The 24028-nt window shown below is 46.3% G+C and overlaps 1 protein-coding gene across 1 annotated transcript in view; it reads right to left on the reverse strand.

Annotated features, from left to right (window-relative positions):
• Window positions 1-318: 318 nt before the first annotated feature.
• Window positions 319-24028, reverse strand: part of LOC113586748 (protein phosphatase 1 regulatory subunit 29) — a 54816-nt gene continuing 31106 nt past the window's right edge. Inside the window, exon 3 of the mRNA XM_027025102.2 lies at window positions 319-3814. Coding sequence (XP_026880903.2) covers window positions 834-3545 — 2712 coding nt within the window. The 5' untranslated portion in view covers window positions 3546-3814 and the 3' untranslated portion in view covers window positions 319-833. The remainder of the gene's footprint in view (window positions 3815-24028) is intronic.

Raw genomic sequence — 24028 nt, forward strand, 5'->3', positions numbered from 1 at the left:
TTCAAATAGCTGGAAAAAAAATCAGGACTATTCTAAAGCTCCTGGGGTGTTTAATCTTTCATAATTCCTCCTCCTTTCTAATTTTTTCTTTTTTTTTAGATGACAAATGCTATTGAAATGTGAATCTGAAAGCTGCACATAGAATCTCTGGAATGTAGATGGAAAAGTCCATTCTTGCTTTATGGGAAATCAGCACATCACATGGACATGTGCATATGGACACCCAAACACACCCACACCCACCCACACCCACCCACCCACACACACACACACACACACACACACACACACACACACACTCACACACACACACCCAAACACACATACACCCACACACACACACACACGGCTGCCTCACAAACTGAATACAGTGTTCTGTGAATCACATAGGATTACATGCTTTATCGGGGTGAATAAGTATTCTTGCAATAAAGGTCTTTGACATAAATGATGCATACACCGATGATTACCAGGCAAAAACAATTATTTTATAACAAATGAAACGCCATCATCATTGAACAGGACTCTTGTGAGAGCTGGTCTCAGCTGTCGATTTAAAATTAGATCTAAATGAATGCCACCCTAGATTTATACAGTATTGTCATGTTGTCTCTCACCCTCTCTCCTTCCCTCCTTCTTTTCTCTCTCTCTCTGTCTTTCTGATGACTCATTCTGTACATAGATGAATCAAAGCAACTTGTCCTCAGACCTGACAAACTCAGCTTTGCTTTGCACACAGCAGCCATCCTCGCCGCTGCTTTTCCAGAGCAGATCGCCAGGCTGATCAGGCAGTGTAGAAGGCTCAAGCTCTGCCCCCTAAGCTGCCTCACAGATCACAGCTTTTGCTGTGCTGAAACGCCCTTCCAGTAGTCGAGGATGTCATGCAAGTCTTCACCTTTTGCAAACTGGACCTTCTTACGTAGAGCATTGCCGGCTGTGATATAGCAGGACTCCTCACGCGGGCCCTTCCTGTATGGACGGAAGCGCTCCCAGATGCGCAGCGTGTTTTCGGAAGAGTACTCTGGGCTAGACGAGTAGCCTGAGTAATTGTGGCGGTGGGGAGAGAGCTGAGAGTAGGATGCAGCGTCCCTCTTGGTACGTGACAGGGGTTTGAGAAAAGACACCCTTTGGGCTGGGGAATCATGAGAGCCCTCATAGTAGAGTGCGGGGACAGAGTGACGGTGCTCTGCGCAGTGGAAGTCCGGATGTACATCCAGGTGCTGCTGAAGGACCATGCCATCCATAGTGCCTCCATCTATGCTACAACCCCCAGTGCCAACACCACCACCACTACTACCAACCAAAGGGAGCCTCTCTAATGGCTCTCCACATCCAATAGGGTTGCCCTTCTCAGAAAAATGGCAGGGGTCAGGACTACGGGGCTCAGGAACATCCAGGCTGTAAACCCGGGCTTTCCCCCCAGTAGGGCCACAATGCTTCTTGGAGACATTAACAATCACAGCTGCATCTGCGCTCATCTGTCTCTGAATAGGTCTTACTGCTGTGGCTGGTGGTGGAGGGCGATAAGGAGGTGTTAAAAAGCTGCCGCCTGTAATGCCAGGCCTTTCGGAGAGAGGACCCGTTAGGGGAAGAGGAGGTGGAGGAGGGATTTTTGGGGAGGATAACATTTGGCAGGCCTCAGCAATGCTAGTGGAGAGTGGAATCAATCCCCTGGTCAAGGAGGAGTTGCTGGTAGGTGGAGGTGAAGTGGGATTCCCACTTAATGTGGCAGCAGAAGACACAGCAGCTACTACAGAGTCCAGCTTCAGGGCATCGATGCAGTTGTTGATGATCTGGTTTACCTTGTCAACTTCCATTGCAATAGTAGAGATCTCTGATGCAGATCCTCTGTCATCATCATCTGAGTCATCTCCCAGGTCACTTCCATCCTCCTCCCTGAGGTCTTCTGCTCGGATAGCTTGCATCACTCCCCTCTCTTCTCCTGCTCCAGATGTCCTGATATCCATGTAGTTGCCTTTGCTTATCAGGGCCTCAGAGAAGGCAGTTGCCATTTTCTCGACCTGAGGGATGGAGGACAGTCGTGAGGAGCTGGCATTAATGGAACCAAGGCCCAGCAAACCTGAGCTAGAAGAGGAGGACGAGGGAAGCTTGCCATGGTGGTGTTGGTGGTGGGTCTGCTCATGGAGTTTCTGCACCACTGTTGGATCATTCCCAGCTGCAGCTGCCACCTCTGGTCCATAGCGCATCTCCAGGATGGTCTTCTTCACACAAATGGATTTCTCTTTCTCTTCCTGTCTTCGGTGTCTCCGCAAACAGTAGTACACTAGGCCAAGAATAATCAGCATCCCAAACAAACAGCCCACGATAGTCATGATGTAATGTGTAGTAGTGGAGGTGGTGGGCAACATGTCATCTGAAGTGGGAGCCCGAGTGGAGAAGTAAAGGCATGTATGATTGAAACGCTGTGAATTGCGTATTGAAGCAACGCAAAAAGTGTAGTTGGTGTTTGGCTCGAGCTTGCTGAGGGTAATGAACTCCTTCTTCTTTTTCAGGTTCATCACATCAGAAGCAAAGCTCGTATTGTACTGTACCAGTATATACATCTTGCTGTAGGGCCTAGGTATCTGTACTAGCAAGGTTGCTGAAGAAACAGACACGCGTTGAAGTTTGATGCTGGGGCTAAAAGAATTCTCAGAGGAGGAGGATGTCGTGGGCTGATGGTACGGCCCAATGCGGTCAAACATATCAGGCCCAATGCCTGAGGACTCAGAGTCTGGTGGAAGAGAGGTCATCCCTGGAATGAATACTCCATCTCGGCACATAGAAGAGAGGATATTACGAGCACTGCGACCATGTCCTCCAACGGGACTCAGCAGCGGGTACCCAAAAAGCTCCCGTGGAGTCTCACACTGAAGCCGATCATAGGTGTGCGTGACATTGTTGAAGGCCTCCAACCAGGTTAGAAAGCTGTATAGCTCACAGCCACAGTGAAAAGGGTTCCCTGCGAGCTCACACACCATCAGTCTCCCCAATACAGTGAATGTGGAAGGGTCTAATCGGGCCAGCTTGTTGGATGACAGATCCAGATTGCTGAGACTGGGGCACTCCCACAAGGCATTGGTGGCAATGACCTCAATGAGGTTGTGCTGCAGGAATAGGAACTGCATGCGGCCCAGGCCCCTCAGCATACCCTCGGTCAGGTTGGTTAGTTTGTTGTAGCCCAGCTGCAGAACTTGCAGGTTAGCCTGGCTGGCAAAGGCACCATCCTCAATGTAGGAGATCTCATTCTTGGTAAGGTTCAGCTCTGTCAGGTTGGTGAAGCGGCTCAAGGATGAGAAGAATATGGCCTTGAGCTTGTTCTCATTGAGACGCAAGTCATGCACTGTGTTGTTGATGTGCTGTGGGATCGTCTCGTATGGCGGCTGGTTCTGACTGCAAATGGCCAGCCACACGTAGCCCTTATCACCCTCAATGAGCCAGCAGTCACCTCTGATGAGAGCTGGTGCTGAAAACAGCAGAAGGACAGAAGGAAGGAGGAGGAGCACAGTGGAGGGAGAGGAAGCAATACACAACTTACTCTTCATGATGGGGAGAGAGGGAGGAGAAAGAGGGCTGTTATGGAAGTTATGGAAAAAGGGAGGAGGGTAGAGTCTGTAGGCTGTGGAAAACCAGGCAGGAGGAAGCAGGCACTCGTTCTGCGCAGTCACAGCTGTGCACTTGTCACGGAATCTAAAAGAGTCCCCATATTATCTGATTTTTTGTGGGACAGGAGGACTGACAGTTGCTGGGTTGCCACATTGCCTCCTCATGGGTGATTTGGACCTTGGCTTTAAGTGCGGCTTCTTTTATGGACCTGCAAAGAGAAAGATGTACTGTTAAATTAGCAAGATGGCTAATCAGCTAGCTGGGACAATTTGTCAGTGCTGTGTATGTTTTCAAAACTCTAAAAGCTCATATTCACACTGTTCTCAACATTTAGCTCAGCACAGCAGTTAAGTTCCAAAACCAAAAAGGCACTAAAAACTAGCAAAACACTTACCTTACATACATGCCTCAAAGTCAAAATGTTCTACCAAAACACTGAAATATATCTCAACAATTATTCTTCATAACTCATTGGCCAAACAAATACTGAAATCAGCTAACATTATAAGATTTCTTCTGCTATTTTAAATAAACCAAAAATTTTATTAAAAACAAGAACAGTACCACATGAATGCACAATATCATATTTTACAGAAATTAAGTAGAAATGCTGCATCCCTTATTTTCTGCAGTTTTTTTTTACATTTCATACTGCTGCCTACATTCCAAACTGCTGCACAGAATTCAGGAAAACTTACAGACATAACAACACGTCATTCAGCTCAGAACTAAACAAGGTAACTTCCTATGTCAGGTACCAACATGCCTCCATCCCACAGATGGCAATCTGGCTTTCAAACATTAAGAAAAAAAAGGAAAGCTCTATAGAGTGAAGAACTACCTTGCTCTTCCCCTGAGTTAAATTACATTATCCTGTGAGCTAACCATACTCAAATCCACCACTATCCTGAATCTTTAACTGCTAGCTGCATCTCCCATTCAGAATGTCACAATTCAGTTCTGTTTCAACATTTAAGATAAATCCTAATAAATAAACACAGAGGTTAAATCATGAGACATTCCAGTCATATGTAGACTGTAAAAAGAAAGAATAAGAAGATGGCTTAGTTAGTGGAAAGTGCACTAACTAAGCCAAGCTGGCTGTGAAACTGATGTATCCTCTGACACAAATACATAAGTCTCTCCCTCATTCTCTCTCTCTCTCTCTCTCTCTCTCTCTCTCTCTCTCTCTCTCTCTCTCGCAACATTTTATTTTAAAAACTTATCTAGATCAGCCTAGAGGAGAAATTGATATCATCCCACACTGTCTTACACAGAAGCGATTAAAGGCTCTAACATTTCTCTAAAAACACGCAGTACAAATTCCATAGGCTACTGAACAGAGCAGAGGAAAAGGGCAAAATATGAATGAAGAATGAGCAAAAAGGTTTTTCAATGAATAATGCAATTACCGGACATTTTAGCAGACATTGTGTGATATGTACACTGACAGTATGTGAACTCTTATCAGACTGTTGTTGTTTTCGGTCTCCACCTCTACCCTCTCTTCCTTCATCTCCCTCCCTGTCTTCAGTCCACCAGAGATGTAATCTGGTTCAGTGCTCCACATACTGAAACCCAAAGGAAGCTTTAATTAGGACTCAGGCTGAGATAGATGAGGCAGTCCAACGAGAGAGGCCTAAGTGTTTGCACATATGTCGTGTTTGTGTGCGTCTTTCTGAGACTGAAAGCAGCAGATAGCTAAAGATAAAGACAGAGACAGAGAATAGATGAAGGGTGAAATAAATCACAAAGGCCTCATTGTTACCACAGAATCCCAAATGATCCAAGTGATATTGATCATTGTTGAATTTAAAGGTTTACCACCCCTCATTTGTATGACAAAAAAGCACCTTTAAGTATGCTCATTCCAGCCGTGTGTTTTCGATGCAGCCAAACATCTGATGCAATCTTAGAGAATCCTCTTGCTGAGAGTACCAATTACAATTGATTAACGTCTCTCTAGGACCTTTACCTAATTAGTTATGATGAGCTTGCTTAAATTCAATATCATCTTCATTCCAAGCAATAATGATCTGTACCCACAGAACAAACTTGTGCACAGGTAAGCAACTGTAACATCGCTGTTCCAAGGGCTTTTAAAAAAAAAAACTATTCATCTTTTGTCTCTTTGTTTAACTCCTTACTGGGCATGTGTGGGCGATTTGGCACATGGCGGTAATATGAAGAGACAGAAGAAGTCTGGCATTAAAGCAGTGGATGAGGCCTATATGATGTGGGCCATGATTTGTGTGTTTTTGCCAGCTGTATTAACATGTTCTGAAGGAGCTATGAAATAAGCATTTGCTGTTTTCTAGTTATATATGTAGTGCGTGGGCTCTATTCTGACTGCTGTGGTGATAGCAAAACCTTAAGCTTTCCCTTTATGTCCATGACTTACATTCATACATTCATACATTCATACATGCTCACTTCTGCACACACACGCACACACACACACACACACACACACACACACACACGCGTGAGCATGCACACAGACACACATACAGACATATATACATATTTTAGCTGTGTTTACTTCTTGACATTTCGCAGGCCATTGTGTTAAAGCATTTTTGCATCACTGTGTTGTACTTTTCAAAAAAAAGGGAGCATGTGTCACAGGAGAGAGCAAGAGAGAAGAAGAGGGAGACCAAGAGAAAGGGAAAGAGAGAGAGAGAAGCATGACAGCGAACTTCTTTTATGGTGTTTTAAATGTGAGATGTAGCATCTGGTTGTACCAAGAGAGGAAGAAGGTAACAGAGAGAAGGAGAGGGAGACAGAGAGCAAGATGTAGAAATAGAGAGACGGAGTGAGTCAGAGAGGAGGAGGGAGACCAAAAAGGAGAATAAACTAGAAATTGGTCATTGTGACATTTGCGTCAGCTTCAAAGCTTCAGATGCTGTGGGGCAGCTTAGACCTGTTAGTCCTGCTCAAAGCCCACTGGTCAGCGCAAGGCCGGTGGCGGGTCGTTCGGCTGGCGCTCTGAACTGAGGAGCTCATGACCTCATCAGTTCCGCTGGCACAGCGGGCAGCCAGAAGCAGGGAGGTGGAGGCGGATGCGGGCTCTCTCGCAGACACCGCAGAGCGGGGGCGTAGCCCTGCCCATGCGCTTGTGCCAAGGTTCAGTCGACACAGCTTAACATTTGCTGCTGGAGTGGGGCCAAACTCCAGACAAGCCCAGCAGGGACAGAGAGAGCCTGCGAAGCACTCACCTGCCTGCCTCTGTGGCAGCTGCCCACACACACACACCTGGGTTTTGGATGGATATCACTCACACAGCATGACAAGGGGCTGAGTGCCTGGTTCGGGCTACTGGCTAGTTTGTAATTGAGAGTATATATGTGTCTGTGCCAGAGGAGAAATGTATTTTCTATATACAACCTATTAGAAAATGGCTGAATGCTTTGAATGTATTTAGGGCTTCTTTGTTATGGCCTGTGTGTGAGGATGGGTGTTGGGGTGAAGACAGATGCTCATCGCACAGCAATGGTCAGGAGGTCACTAAAGTAACACACTCAGCATGCGAGTTAGGTCCCGTCTCAGCTAACAGACACTGTGATCTGGCCATCTCCTCTGAGAAAACCCGAGACTCGGGGAGAGAAAGAGGGAGTGACAGTGGGAAAGAAGAGGAAAGTGGGGAGAGAGAAAAGGAGAGCAAGAGAGAGAAAAGAAAGAGGCAAGACATCCTCCAATCCACAGGTGAAGTCCTGACTGTGTGAGCTGTCAGCTTCCCTGGAAAGTGCACTGCTCAGGTCTAAAAGTGCTAACAGCAACACACTGGTAAACCAGACGCAGGCTCAGCCTGTTCCATCTCTCCCCTTACAAAAGACAAGAAGGGTTACACACACTTGTCATGAGCAACTACATGAATTCACACGCACACACACACACACACACACACACACACAAATGTACCCATGTGACACACAGAGTCACATGACAAGTGTTAGGCTGAAAATTCCCCTCATCAATGGGGAGAGTGTTGCTCTCTCCCTCATGAAAGTCTGGTCGCTTCTTTTTTAATTAGACCCCTTTGATCACTATATATCTTTCGTTGTTAAATGAAAGGACTTTTGCATAAGTGTGTGTGTGTGTGTGTGTGAATATGTGTTTGTGTTTGTGTGTGTTTGTGTGTGTGTGTGTGTGTGTGTGTGTGTCTGTGTGTGTGTGTGTGTGTGTGTGTGTGTGTGTGTGTGTGCACATGTCTGTTTAAGTATGCGTGTGACAGGTAGAGAGAAGAGTGTGCAGTTGGGGTCTTTTTGAAGCCTTCTACACAAACACGGGGCTTAACGGCCACTAACAGCCTCCCATAATCACACAACATTTGTCTGTTTCCTCAGGCTCCAGTTAGGGCTGCTTTGATTCTGTTTCTGTCATTCTGACTGCACTCTGAAGCCTGTTTCTCCTGCAGTGCCACAAAGAGAAAGGGCCCCTGCGAAAGCCCAGTCCTGAGCGGAGGTGCTTGCTGCTCTGCCAGAACCATCTAGAATGAGCCCCATTCATCCCCGCTGCCACGGCTGTGGACCGAGTATGGCCGAGCTTTTGTGGCTGGCCATCTGTGGCTGCAGTCGACATGCGTGGCTTACCACACACAGGGCAAGTTTTCATATCAGCACAGCCTGTCTGAGCACACTTGCGCATGCCCGCACATCTCCCTCTCTCTCTCTTGCTTTCTCACACGCACCCATGCATGCACACCCATGCTGTCTCTATAACTCTTTTTTATGCAGACCCCATGCGATGCAGCAGTGTGCTAAACTCTGAATATCTATGCCTCACTGGCCAGTCAGCCCTCCCACAGTAGATTGTCCCATCTGTGGAGGAGACAGGCGCAACAGGGCCATCCAGACACCGAAGAGCAGTCTGGAGCAGCGCCGTACAGGAGGAAGTGAGCAGAGTGGGGGCAGGAAATGAGGTCAGCGTGTCCCATCATGCCTCGCCAGAGGACGGCGAGGTATGACCCAGTTCCCATTAGCACCGCGTCTCAGGTGATTAGCTGCATAAAGAAATGAGGAATGTCCCAAATCCTGCATTTAACTGTGCAGGAAGGCACATAGCATACATCTCTGCCCTTCACCTGCCCCAGCAATCAGCGGGCACCCAGAGCCCTTTACCTACTTAGCTCGCCATGTAAAGTCCGATTGCATAGCATGTCACTTCGCCTGTGAGAGGAAGCCTTGATATTTTTAGAGAGCACTTTGGTACAAGCTCCAGACATTTGAAGACTAGTTCAAACGCACATCCCATACACTGTACACACTCACGGGCAGGGCAGAGGGCTGACTGAAGACTGCACGCCGGCTCCTTCTGACAGGCTTAATACAGCCCTTTTCTGCCGCGGATGAGGCAGCTCGGCTGCTGACAGCATGCCGCCACATTCCCGCCTTTTCCTCCTCTCGGGACCCGCTCGATTCTGAGCGCCTGGTGGGGTGGCAGGCTGCAGTAAACACACTGCAGCCTGACAGATAATGCCCAGCCATCTCCACGAGACACCCTCTTGGCCTTTTCAGCGAGCTGAAGGGAGCAAGTTGCCAATTTTGGCCTCACTGCATGCGGCCAGAGGAACAGTGAACGCGTGTCTGCTGTTCTTACAGATTATCGGCGCACGTTATTATTTCCCTGTGCGTCTGCATCCTGTCACTGAGCAGCACCATAAGGCATGCTAAAGAAGATGGAGGCCAAATTCCCAGTTGTGGTGGATGGATATGGAAAACAGAGGGTGACTGCACTGGAAAGAAAGAAAGAAGGCGTGGATGGTCGAAAAGAGTCTTTATGGAGTGCTAAGGCATGCTCATCCAGTCAGGCTGATGGGAAGAAGGTGTGAAGGGTAGTCAGTGAGCAAGTCATCTTTCTAAAAAGGGCTGAGTATGGCCGGTCTTGGATTCAATTACACTGCGAATGTGGGTCCACCAGAAAAAATCCTTTTTAGTGTCGGATTAAGCTTAATCTGTATTCTGAATACTAGTCCCATGGATTAAAGCAAATAGAAAGCCTGTCTAAAACATAGGGAGCTCTTCAAAATCTAAAAGGTGCTGAGATGCAGCTTGTGTGCAAGAACAGCTGACAAGTGGTTCTCTTTCTGAAATGTAGCAGTGTAAGCTTGTGTCTTAAGATGTTACACCAATGTTACATAATGGGGTCGATATTAGTACTGTGTGGTTTATGGTACTGTGTGAGTGTGGTGCGTTTAGGCTCTGAGTGCGCTGCAGATGCATGAGTGTGTGTGCGTGTGTGTGTGTGTATGTGTGTGTGTGCGCGTGGGTGTGCACGGGTGCGCGCGCATGTGATCGTGCACGTGTGTGAATGTGTGGCTCGGAGCTGCCGTCTCAGGTTGCCTCGTTAGCAGTGGAAATGTAAGGCAGGGTTCGCTCAGGGTGCTAGGCAGCTGTCTGAGGGATGAAAGCTGTATGGCCCTGAGGGAAGCCATGCGTCCGTGTCAGGACAGTCGATCTATATTCGCCATGGACCCCAGTCACCCTGCAGAGCTTCCAGCAAAGCAGCCTGAACCAAGCCTGCAGCAGACGCACAACCCATCAGGACTAAAGCACACGGCATACATGGTACAGTAATATACTGCAAAAGAAACAACTATTATATGTATGCATGATATTGCGAATGCAATTAAGTTGCTGAACACAATTTGATAGTTAAATTGCAGTTATCAGAGAAGTTGTCAGGTTACCAAAGTAGGCCTGACACCCTGTAATTACATGCCTATATATGACTAAACTATAGGTTAAGTGACAATTCACAGTGAGACAACATCAATAGCGTAGAGTTCAGAACCATGGACAGCAACAAAACAAGCTGAAATGTTTGTCTACCTGCTCCACCTCTACAGGCAGCCAAAAGAATCCAGCAGCTACAAGCTCACTGCCAGAAGTACAGCAGAAGTGTAATAAACATAAATAACAACAAGGAGTATGATGATATTACTCAAACACATGATGTATTACATATTAGTAAATAGAAACAAATCTTCACCACAGGGAAGATTCAACCTTTGTTCATATTTCCAGGTCAATCATTTCCTAATAAGAAAGGCTACTGGTCACGTAGACATAAGACTAGAGAGCAGTACAGTTATACTGTTCTCATCACTACCTTTAATCATCAAGAACATAGCTGGCACTGACCCCAGCTATGAGACATGCCACTGATTTACAGTACAGAAAAGTGGAGTGCATTAAAAAGTCCATTCATTTTTCAGCTTTACAACAAAGCTAGATCCGTCTCACACTTTTCTCTACATGTGCATTGGTCTGCGTGGGCAGAAGAGTGGGGGAGAGAGAAGAGAGGGAGAGAAAAAGCAAGAGAGAGACAAAGGGAGAGGGGTAGAGAATGTGAGAGAAGGAGAGGGAAACAGAGAGAGAAAGAGAAAAAAAGGGAGAGGGATACATAGAAAGAGAAAAAGGGAGAGAGAGAGGGAGAAAGGTAGGGAGAGAGAGAGTTTCATTTCCTTTGGTTTTCCAAACGTTGACTGACTGGAATGCTGATGAGCAGAGGAGGAGTGAGTCACTCCCGCACGTCTAGTGCACCATGCAGGTCACAGAGATAACACTCATAAACATGAACGCACACGCACACGCATGGTGGTGCTGACAGGCTCTCAGCATCCACAGAAATAACGATAGAGCCTGGTGAGGGTGGTGGATGCCCAGGCCGTCTGTCATGATTCAGGAGAGCTCCCTCCAGTGCTGAGTGCTACAAACAGTTCAGTCTTACCAACATACCCGCCCACACACATGCATATTCACAAATGCATGCACACACACATGCAGACACACACACACACACACACACACACACACACACGCATACAGACACACACACACACACACACAGACACACACACACACCCATACAGACACACACACATGCACACACACACACACACAGACACACACACGCACATGCATACAGACACACACACACGCACACACATGCACACACACACATATATGCACACACACACACACACACGCATGCACACACACACACACACATATACGCACACACACACACACGCACGCAGACTGACACACACACGCATGCACGCACGCAGACACACACATACGCACACATATACGCACACACACACACACACACTCATGCAGACACACACACACGCACGCACAGACACACACGCACGCAGACACACATGCGCACACACATGCACGCAGACACACACACACACACACGCACGCACACACACGTACACACGCACGCACACACACACACACACACATACACGCACACACACACATGCACACACGCACACGCACACACGTACGCAGACGCACACGCACACACACACGCACAAACACACACGCAAACACACACACACACACACATACACACGCACGCAGATACACACACACACATGCACACACGCACGCAGACACACACACGCACACACACACACACACACACACGCACGCAGACACACACACACACACACACACATACACACGCACGCAGACACACACACACACACACATACACACGCACGCAGACACACACGCACACACACACACGCACGCACGCACACACGCGCACGCACACACTGAGCTCTCCTCTTACTCTCATTCCTCTTGCACTCTTCTTTACTGTGACACCATTTTCTTTCCGCACACATTTCCTTCCGCTCTGTTTTCTCTTACTCATTTCTTTTCAAACATCCTTCTGGTTCTTGTCATTTCTTTTTCTTTTCTTTCCCTCTCTTTTCTCTCCACTCTCACTCTCTCCCCAGAGGAACACAACATCCTCTGATAATGATAGTGCTTATTAATTCTCTCTCTCTGTCTCTCTTCTTTTTTGTGCAGGCGGTCGGCTGAGCATTGTTCCAGAGAGAGGGCAGGGAGATGTGCTCTGACTCTGATATATCGCCTGCAATTACTGGCTGGGACTCCATGTGCCAGAACCTGCCACTAAGATACACACAAATAACACACAGACAGACAGACACATACATTCACGCATGCACATGCCTGCTAACTCACACACACACGCGGTGCACTGCGTGCTGTACTGATGGGGCTGTTTTAATGTATATGCATTACCTCCATTTCAGTCCATAAATCGAGCAGAGTTAACACAATCAGACATACCTGACAGATTTTGGAGCCTGTCATATACCAAGGCCACGCTACGCTACCTTTGCTACAGGAGAACAGGCATGCTAAAAATGTTTCTGCATACCATGCTCAGAGCACACACTTGGAGTGCAACTCCATACTGCAGAGTGCATGTCCCATACTGCAGAGTGCATACTCCAATATCCAAGCTTGCTTGAACAGTTATAAATATGTAAAAGGAAAGAATGAAGTAGAGAATGAAGTAGAGATTGTGCTTTAGAAGGCTTAACCATAAATATTAGACTTTTATCATGAAGCTAGCATGCAGTGTACGCGTGCCCAGTGAAGAATATGCGTATGGTATGTGTATGTGTAAGTAGCGGAAGGCAAAATTTAAACCACTTTAAATTCCACACCTTAACATACGTCTAGAGGCAAGCTGCAAAAACATTTTCATGTAGAGTCCAGACTTCAAAGGGTTATAAAGACAAATCTTATTTTACCCTGTTCACATCAGTGACCATAATACTGGCTCTGTCCATTTGAAGGTGTTCTCTGATCACCATTTGTCCTGGTATCAAAAAAGCTGAAGGGCTCATGCCTGGTTTTTAAAATGTCTGAAAAAGTTCATGAATGCATGGTTATTGGTGTCAGCAGAAAACTAACTCAAGACTCCTTGTTCTTCTCTTTTATCATCATTTGAGATTAAGTGGTAAAACAAAAGTAAATTCCCCTTGTGCCTAATGCATCCCTCATAGAACGTGCTTTGGGACACCACCACTGGTCTTTCATATCATTTTGATTCTGCAGTCCAAAAAAAAATAAATTGTAGAATGGAATAGGGAGGGAGCATGGTGAGCGATTATGAGCAGGTAATAGTTTTGTTTCCTCAAGGTCTTTCATCACCTTATTGGATAACAGTAATACCACTGGAAGATAACTCGTTCCACCATTTTAGGGTCCAGCTGAGTTTCATTTGTACCGCCAAGAGAAAAGAGGCAAGCTGAGTCTTTGCGATTAAGAGGAAGAGCATGATTGTGTTGTGTTTTTTCTATGTATGACTGAACATGGCAGACAAATCTGCTTCTCCTGCCCACAACTGCTGTCAGAGCCATACAGCTGGTAACACAGCAGCAGTGTCTGGTTGTCTGATCAGATCTTAGGACACACACTGAAAGTGTGACATGTATCTTGGTAGTTTACATTGCAGTATACACTGTATGGGGGAAACTGATAACCACAATTTCCCTAATATTTGAACATTAACACAGATCCATGATCAGTGCTACATTAACTCCTAAAAACACACTGTATTCAGCAGATGTTAATCTACTGAACCTTAATTTTGAGGACTGGACCAAAGTGGCTTCCAGTGACCAGTGGTGCCAAGCTGCTCTCCAAATGTCCTGTCCACTAGCGGTTCACCTCAGCTGAGCATTACTACGACCTGCATGTGAACTTGGTTCACTGTGTTTGACAGCAGCCTGGCTTCTCCTCCATCTCATAACATTGCTATTGTCCTCCTTTCACTCTGGGGTGATGGGAGCAAACCGTCGGTACTGCTCACAATCTAGGACACTCACTGTCTCCAGGCATCAGGCAGAACAAGTGAGAAAGTAAGAGCGAGAGGGGGAAAGACAGAGAGAAGGAAAAACAGAGAGACAGAAGGACAGAAAGAGCTGTGGGGGAGGTTCTATGAAGTGATGGAAGCTAACAAGGAAATCGAGAAAAGCAATGTACCACTCTGAAGATCCTTATTGTATGCATTCAGTCATATCTAAATCACATCTCTATGACGGTATGCTGACCGTCCCTTTATGTTCCTGTCAGCAGACTCTCCTCCATGAGTTAATCCACCTCGACAGTGCCAACCACAGCTAAGCCCTGTGCTAGGATGATTTATCCCCAAAGCTGACAGGTAACTATGGCCGCAATGACACCTGCCATCGTTGCTGGGTTTTACGCAAGCCCCTGTGGCTCCTGATGGGGACTCTTATCAAGAGATAACAGTGCGACATAATCAAACACTTTTTGTTGTTGTTGTTTTTTTTTCTTTTGTCATGACAGTTTCCACTTCCTCACATTGTCTGTGTAGACCACAGAGGCAGCACGTGAGCATGGAAGAGGACATTAAAATGAGAATTGTAAATAAAAAGGGGCGATCAGCGAGATAACAGATGAGGAAACAGTGCGAAGGATCAGGTGGCTGCAGAATGAAGCTCTCTTTGATCTGCCTTGTCACATCATCTTTGCAATAATGGTGTGAAATGAGTAAAAAAAGGAGATAAAAGCACACTGATTTGTTCAAGTCATTCATGGCCTGTAAGAGAGAAATCTTCATATATGATTCTGCTTCACAAATGTAATTTGTATTATTTCCATCTATTTATGTCGACCAGTGAAAATGAGAACAGTGGAAAACCTGATTTGCTGAGCTCACTCAAATGGCTGCCCTGATTCATTTGAGTGGCTCTAACTTAATTCATTTAGTCTAATGAATGTGCTCATTAATACAAATGACAGAACCAGGCAATGCAGATGTACCAAGGCAACCGTCTTCCATAAACTCAACAAATCAGGTTTTACAGTGAAAGGACAAGCTCTGAAAACAGTCCATAATTTTCTTTGCTATAATTGCTCTTATTGATTGAATTAATGTTGTTTATATAATGAGTGCTTGGCCTTATCGTGCAGGGCACTTGCTGTATCTGTTGTATGGTGTCTAACCGTCTACAGGTTTTCTAAGTAACTTTTGATAACAGCAAAAATGTAAGCACGCATCTCTTTGGCTCCCTGGTTAAAGCTGTAGAGTCATTACTTACATTTAACTGACGGACAGTTTATTGACCATCCAGATCCGAATGTCACCCATTCTACCACTGACATTAGTGAAGACTCAGATGGATGCTGGTCTCAGTGAATGTAGGTGTTTGCTAAACTGAATTAATGCCTCGCAAGTTGGGTCTGTTCAAATGGCCACTGCTATGCCCCTTATCAGCAGTCAAGATGCCACTTGCCGTCGTAAGATAATCATCTTACATGTCTTTCCAGCTGGAGAAAGCGGGGGGGGGGGGGGGGGGGGGTGTCATGCGCAGAAGCTCAGAACAATGGCCCCATTTCAGTCTCGTGCTCTTGTTAGCCTTGGCAGGTCACTCAGCTCTGGCTGAAAAGAGAGGCAGGGCTGCACGTGGGGACGTCTTCTCTGAAGTGACCGCAAAACGTTGGATGAGAACCAGCTTCAGAAATCAGGTCACCCCTCTAGTGCTGCACCTCTGGGATCTTGTCTGCAACTCGAACAAACAACACAGTTACTCTGAAGGAAGCGGTGGGAGAGTGACTGCCTCCTGACTGCACTCTCCTCATGCCTGGCTGTTCTGCCTAATTCTGGTCAGGGCTCAGAATGGGGGTGGGCTCGATGAAGTCAGGCTACTGACTGAATGGCTGGCCAGTGTTACCGTAGTGGGATTATGGAGGCAGCTAACCTCTAACCCCAGCCTCAGATCCTGCGCTTACCACCCGATGTAGAATAGGATCCTTTGTCCTACAACAGCATTACAAAACCAGCCAATTAACAATAAGAACAGTTCAGGCTCTTCCTTTGCACACCTAAAACAATACCAGAGCAACCCTAGACCTTGCTAATCTAAAACTTAAACCTAACCTTGACCCTAACCACCGAAGTAAAAGGAATACATTTGACTTCTTCCATTCACCAATCACTTTATAAGGAACATGTGCCCCACTGGTAACTTATTACGTCCCTTACGTTTGCTGTTAAAGGTGCACTTTATACATGTGTTATACATGTATGCATAAGCCCATTTACTGTGTCATTATTAGTGCTAAGTTGTCTACCACAAAAAAATACAGCTAATAGTGAAACTGACCATTAATAGAGAGTTGGAGGATGGATTTGTTACTAGAGAACGGATGGGCAGGAGTCTCTAATTGTGGAAGATTTTTCTAATAATGCAGATGTGAGTGAATATACATTGTAATGTTATTCTACACTAATGTACTATATACAGGTGTATACAGTACCAGGCAAATGTTTGGATACACCTGGCTGAATGTGTGTTTTTGTAGTCTTAAAGACATTTTAAATCTAATGGTTTATGTTTAAATTTGTTTTAACACAAATGTAAAATGTGAAAGCTGGGATCTTAAATGTGAATTGATTTCAAAAACTATATTTGTATGAAATATATTAATTAACTAATAATAACAGTTAAATAAATTTTATAAATGTCCCCTCAGCAAAAGGTTTTCACTCAGAACATTAGTCCTTCACCCTTCAAGTGCTCGGCATGTGTGAGAAGGCTAATGAAAAAACTTCATAGGTGGCTGTCTAAACGCTGAGGAAGCTAAAAGAACACCAAGCGTGTGTACAGTTGGCAGCAAAGTAACTTTGTACTTTGAAGTACTCTAAAATTAAAGACAGTCGATATTTGTTTATCACAGTATAATTACATATGGGTTTTCTTTTCATTATTTTGATACTGAAAATGTAGAAAACCATAATAAGTGTGTCCTAACTTTTGACTGGTAACATTGGTGTATCACAGTGCTTGTAAGACCATCTTCATATCATTGCCTGATAGTAATCAGCAAAAAAGCACCTAGCTCTGCACTGGGTGGGTTTGAGCGGCCTAGATAATCTCACATCCTCAGGACTGTGTGTTATGTGAGTGTGTGAACATGAACAGTTTGGGACAAGGCTATACCACCCACATACTACATCCTTTACAATCTGATAAGTCTCTCCACCTGTGATAGTACACAGCAAACCACTGAGTTACCTCAGCTGTTTCTTCGTGTTGGGCTGGCCTAAATAAGATCTGCAGGAAACATCCCCGCACTCGCTATCGGAGGCGGGCTGAGGACAGCACTAGCAGGAACGAAGCTGCACTGAAGCGGAACACATTTTCCTCTGCAGCCCAACATCTGCCCACCCAGCCCCCTGACACACACCCTGCGAGAACCTCCCACGGAGATGGAGGCAAAGAGGGGGGGAGGTCTGCAGCTCTTGGCCCCTCGCTCAGGCAGCCATTTAACGTAGGGCCAATTGAACCATCCATATTTATGTCTTTTGCACACACGAGGGTGAGCACGGTCAGACAAGGGGGAGTCAGACAAGTGAATATGTCAGGTGGGCACTCCACAGCGAGATGGTGGGGGGGGCATAGACCAAGGCATGGAGGGGAAGACGTGATGGAAGCGCCATGTGCGAGACATGTCCTCCCACTTTACAAGAGGAAAAGTGCAAAGGATTTAAAAGAATGACTTTCCATCTGTCAGAATCAGAGCACTCCAATTTTTTTTCTCTCTCTCACTCTCTTTCTTTCTTTCTTTCTTTCTTTCTTTCTTTTTCTCACTCTCTCTCTTCCTTCAGTGGGCTAATCCATTGGTGGCAACATCTGCAGTGTGAAATAAAACCCCGGGGGGGGGGGGGGATTTGGTGACACACACAACATCTGGTTATAAAGTATCTCAGAGCCAGTAAAGTTGAAAGAAGCGGTTCACAATGTGCTACACCACACTGTAAACAAACAGCAAGTAATTAACAGAGCAGTGACAATATGAACACCATGCAAAGTATCACACTTGTGCACATGATACTGCATTGCATACAATTCTGATATCAGGCACAGTGTATCATGCTTGTAAGCAGATGCAACAAATCACACCCTAATGCCTGTTTAGGTGTGAAGTCTCCAACTTCCACCTTCGCCTGCTTTGTATGGATTTGCCTTGCCTGGATTCTCCTGTACGGCAGTGCTGAAGACGCCTATGTGGGACCACGAACAGCACTGGGGGAGGAGGTAGAAATAAGGAGGTGACGAACAGAAAGACAAAAGTTTCCTGTGGACTGGGGATTGCTGCTGTTTGCTGCCACGCATTGAAACACCTCAGAGGGGATAAGCCTCACTTAATCTCCTCACCTGCCATTTCTCAATTACAGAAGAGGGGGAGTGGGGTGGCATGTGGGGGCGGGATTACAAAGATGTATTTTGGCTCTTAGACTGAAGTCGAGCCCAGAGTGACAGACGCGAGCGCACACGGCCCTACCCCCTGCAAGCGAGCTTGCTATCTGCTCATGCGTGGGGGCGGAGCCGTGCGCGCTCGAATGAGCCGACTCCGAGCTCGCTTACAGGGAGCGGAGCTTGCTGTATGTACCTTGTCCCGGTGGTGCCGCTTTGCAGGGAGCGTGCCAAAGCAAAAATGCCAAGTGCAGCACGAGAGAGATGACAGCTCCCCCAGAGGCTCCCAGCAGGCTCTGGCAGCCTTACCGGGTATGAGCACGGGCACAGCAACTTCTAGACTCACACACTGAGATAGTGGGAGGCGTTAGTTGTATAAGTATACACATTCTCTAAGAGAGGCACATGATATGGACAAAATGCTGTAAATTCCACACTAAGGGAGGAAATACACATGGACGACTCTTATAAGATACAAATAGTCCAGTCTTATGCTGTAGTTTTGCATTTAAGATCACATACAAAATGTGGAGTGGTAGATTTAGCTTACTACATCCATGTCTCCAGGGGTGGCATACACTGCAGATACAATAGGGTATATCTAGCTATAGGGGAATACACAAGTCTTGTATCAATGCATTCTGTCTGACTATTATTAACTTTTCACATATTCAAAGAGAGAGGCATGCAGTAAGGAGGAGCACATGACTTCCACCAGGCTCCCATTAAATATAGCTTCCACAAATTATCATCTCCCACTCTCAGAAGCGATGGTATGAAGAGCTGCAGGCCTATGAGATATTTCAATACAAGTGATTTAGTGTGCGCATTTGTGTGCGCATTTATGTGTGTGTGTATATGTATGTGTGTATGTGTGTATTTGTGCATGCATGTCTGTGTCTGTGTGTGTGTATGTATCTATGTGTATGTGTGTGTGTGTGTGTGTGTGTGTGTGTGTGTGTATGTGTGTGTCTGTGTCTGTGTGTGTGTTGCCATCCTCAGCATGTGCAAGTCAGAGGGCAGAGGAAATGCACAGCTGGAGGCCTTCCAAAGACAGGCTGAATATTAAAACACACTCAGTCTGAGTCACATTTACAAGACCATCTACTTGATTTATCACAAGCAAAAGCTCCCCATATCTCATTGCCTCCGTCTCTCTTCCCTCTCTCTCCCTCACTCTCCCTCTCTATCTCTCTTCCTCTCCCTCACTGTCCCTCACACTCACTCTCTCTTCCCTCTCTCTCCCTCACTCTCCCTCTCTATCTCTCTTCCTCTCCCTCACTGTCCCTCACACTCACTCTCTCTTCCCTCTCTCTCCCTCACTCTCCCTCTCTATCTCTCTTCCTCTCCCTCACTGTCCCTCACACTCACTCTCTCTTCCCTCTCTCTCCCTCACTCTCCCTCTCTATCTCTCTTCCTCTCCCTCACTGTCCCTCACACTCACTCTCTCTTCCCTCTCTCTCCCTCACTCTCCCTCTCTATCTCTCTTCCTCTCCCTCACTGTCCCTCACACTCACTCTCTCTTCCCTCTCTCTCCCTCACTCTCCCTCTCTATCTCTCTTCCTCTCACTCACTTCCTCTCCCTCACTGTCCCTCACTCACTCTCTCTTCCCTCTCTCTCCCTCTCTATCTCTCTTCCTCTCCCTCACTGTCCCTCACACTCACTCTCCCTCTTCCTCTCTCACTCCTTCTCTCCCTCTCTCCAACTCTTCCTCTCCCTCACTCTTCCTCTCCCTCCCTCGTCCTCCCCTCTTACCATTTCTTCCATTCTCTTCCTCTCTCTGACCACCTACACGATTTTTAGTTTAAAGGGGATTTCCCTTTACTACACTCTAATACCCCTGTAACCCATCAGTCTTTTGGGAGTAAAGTGATGGGATGACTGCTTTAAAATGGCTTTCTGCAGTACCAAATATGAACCAGGGAACATCAGCGCATAAAACCTAGGTGCCGTAGGCAAGACAGCAGTGGGTTATAATTTGAACAGTAAGCGAGCTATCAAGCTGCCATCAAATTATGAAGGTATTTCACTGAACCCAAATGTTCTTTAAAACAGTGTGCTTTAAAAATGAGAAATGAAGGACCTACTAAAGGGTTTCATCAGATGAGTGTATTATGTGTGTCATTGTCCTGGGGGATGCCAGTACTGTGTCCTGGGTGTTTCCTTTGTGCTTAGGTAAACCCTGAGCCCTCTTTGTAATGCCTTGTCAAGAGCGCTATGGCACAGGAATGTGTCTCCTAGGGGAGCAGAAGCAAGCATAGCCACTTGGGATTTCGGACACTCGTGATTTGATCCCGACGCCTGCCGCTATCTCCCTCTGGACGCGACGGGAGACAGCAGTTAATATCTCCCACAGCACAACAGTTAAATGTCACCTCTTGTCCCCAGAGTAATGCCATTACAACACATGCTCAGTGAACTTTAGATGAGAGCTTTATATGGCTAAATGATGGAGAGATCTCCCAGCATTGTATGTGGAGAGAAAGAGAGAGAGAGAGAGAGAGAGAGAGAGAGAAAGAGAGAGAGAGAAAGAGATAGAGAGAGGGTGAAAGAGAGCACCACCACAAAATTCATGATGCCATAAAAACAACAGATTGCAATATAAAATATAATATAAAACATATAAAATATTTAGACATAATAAAAAATCATGAGTAGAAAATATGAAGATGGTGCAGATGCTAACATGCTAACATAATGACCTTAAAGAATCTTGTGATCTAAAGGGGTTTAGATTTTGTAATGTCAAGTGAAAGCATTGCTTTGGAGATCAATTATAAATCACAGTCTTCTCAGGCAACTCACCCATCTCCCCCCTAACATCCTGACCTGTATGACAACAGCAGTAAAGAGGGGGTAAATAGCAGATTAAAAGCCTGATTGTGATGCTGGGGGTTTATTTTTAAAGTTTGAAGCATCATTAAAGTGCAGCTCTGTCACAGCAGCCTTTGACAAGCCCACTGTGATCATGGGACGCGTCCTTCTATATGGGTTCCACCTCTCTGCCTATTTTCATTCTCAATTTGATCTCCTCCTGTTTCACATGTTATAGTACATGTGCAGGATGGGATGCCCTATATGGAAGGTACTGACAAAGCGTTGTAATACTATATTTGTGGGCGCATGTTAAATCACAAATGTCATGGCTCTGACACTCCCCTATAATGGCACGACAGTGAAAAAAACATCAGGTTCGGGTCTCTGGGCTGTCAAGTAGCCTGGCCAAGCTTTCAGGCTGAAGATACAGACTTAAAAGCAGTCCCGCGCTGGAATGACAATGCTCCACATTAGCGCTCCTCACTTCATGCCTTGCACGCTGACCTGCTCGCAGGCCCTGGTGCACAGCCAGCTTACCTGCCCCTGCAGCCCTCAGCCAATGAGCAGGTTCTCCGCGATAAGCCCGGACAGTGAGGCCCAACGCCTCATCGGTGCATGATGGAGGGCGGGTCCGGAGGCCAACCAGGCACCTGGGAGCGGCCGTGGGAACGTCCACTCACGATACCTGGGAGAGCGCCTCCCATCGAGCACTGCACAGCTGCTGCTCCCTGGGGCAGAGGCAGTCGGGCCAAATGTGCATGCATTATTAGGTGGAGGTGTGTGGAGCCTGTGGACAGGGCTGAACCAGCCATTACCATAAGGACATGGAGAGTGGTCTCAGGTCAGATGAACATGGAGAGTGGCCTTTTTGAGGTGGGCTATCATGATTACCATGCTCAGTGTTTGTAAGAGGAGGACCAGAGAGCTTTTGTCTTTAATAATAGAGAAATACTGAGGTGAGTACAAGACCAAGAGAGAAACAGAGAAAGAGAGAGAGAGAGAGAGAGCAGGAGAGAGAGAGCGAGAGAGAGAGAGAGTGGTAAGAACTGAACGGCAACAGGAGAGCATTTGTGCAGTTCTTGAGAGCCCTCGTCCGATCTCTGCTGCATGCCTGGGAACCATGACAAGCTGCCTCATTAGATGTACAGGGACGGGCTGATTGATGCTCCTACTGAAAAGGCTTCAGTTCCTTTGCAGAAAGCCACTGAGTCATAGGCAGAGGTGGATTAATGCTTTCTCTTCGGCTTCACCTTAATTCCCTCCCTCTCGCGCCTTTCGAAATGCACCTCTGAAATGCAGGGCTGTGGGTGGGGGGACCGGGTTCACTGGCTGGGTTCTGTATAGCTCCTGTCGTAACTGAGGACGACGTGCCCAGAATTCATCCCCACCTCACATAGTGAGCAAGAAGAAATTCAAACACTGATTTGTTTGCACCATGGCATGTTTAAAGGTGGAAAATGAGGCAAGAGGAATGCTGTAACATTATATGCAGTCATCAGAGACACACCACATTTGCATCTGAAGCAGGTCTGCTTACAGCTAAAGCATTAAGCCAAGAGGGTTTTATATGCAAATACCAATATGTGAGCGAGAGAGGCAGACAGACAGACAGACAGAGAGAGAGAGAGAGAGAGAGAGAGAGAGAGAGAGAGAGAGAGAGAGAGAGAGAGAGAGAGAGAACTTTGTTTGCAATGGTGAGTTTTGGTGGTGTAAAGCAGAATTAAGCATATCTTGTACTCTTTAAAAGAGCACCAGTACTGCTGAACCTGCAATTTGCACAAATGAATGGAAAGAGGTGGAAACAGACAGACAGAAGAACACCTTGCACTGTGCAGGAGCGTTACATAAACATACAGAGAAATGCATTAACAAAAAGAATCTGGCACTTGACACACATTAATACAGTCCTAGTCTGCTCACACTTGCCTGAGATCCACAGCTTTCAGATTTTATTCATCCTTTGTGCCTTATTACTAAATGCATGTAGCTATATATAAACACATTTGTGTGTGTATCTGCCTGAGATTATACCTTGTAAGAGATTTCAAAGACCTTCCTTAAAATCTCTATCCTATCACATGTCAGATATGACATCATAGAACATTGTAACTTAGACATCCATACCTAGTCACCCAAGTTAGTGACCTCATCCTGTGGCTGAATGACTGATGGTAAGGTGAGTGATTATGGCAAGGTGACCTAATGACCAAATGCAGCTGCACGAAACAGCATACCCTGCGGGAAAGCAAGATTGAGCCATCCCTTACTAGTCAACTGCCCTGCAGGGTGCTAAAGACAGCAGCACCTAGAACATTTCAGCACCATCGTTGTGGACAGCTCCGCACCAAGACATAATTTCCTCCTCCAAATCCCACAAGCTCTGTCTATATGTATGTATGTCTTCCCTTCATAGTAAAGGAATGCATACACCTGCAGGGTCTGGAGGCACAGAGTGGCTGCATGCTCAAGCATGAGAGGAGCAAGCGAGGCTAAAACTGCCAGGCCACACTGGCACACAGCCACTAACGAAGCCCAAAACA

This window comes from Electrophorus electricus, chromosome 1 (assembly GCF_013358815.1).
Source record: "Electrophorus electricus isolate fEleEle1 chromosome 1, fEleEle1.pri, whole genome shotgun sequence".
In the NCBI taxonomy this organism is placed as follows: Eukaryota; Metazoa; Chordata; class Actinopteri; order Gymnotiformes; family Gymnotidae; genus Electrophorus; species Electrophorus electricus.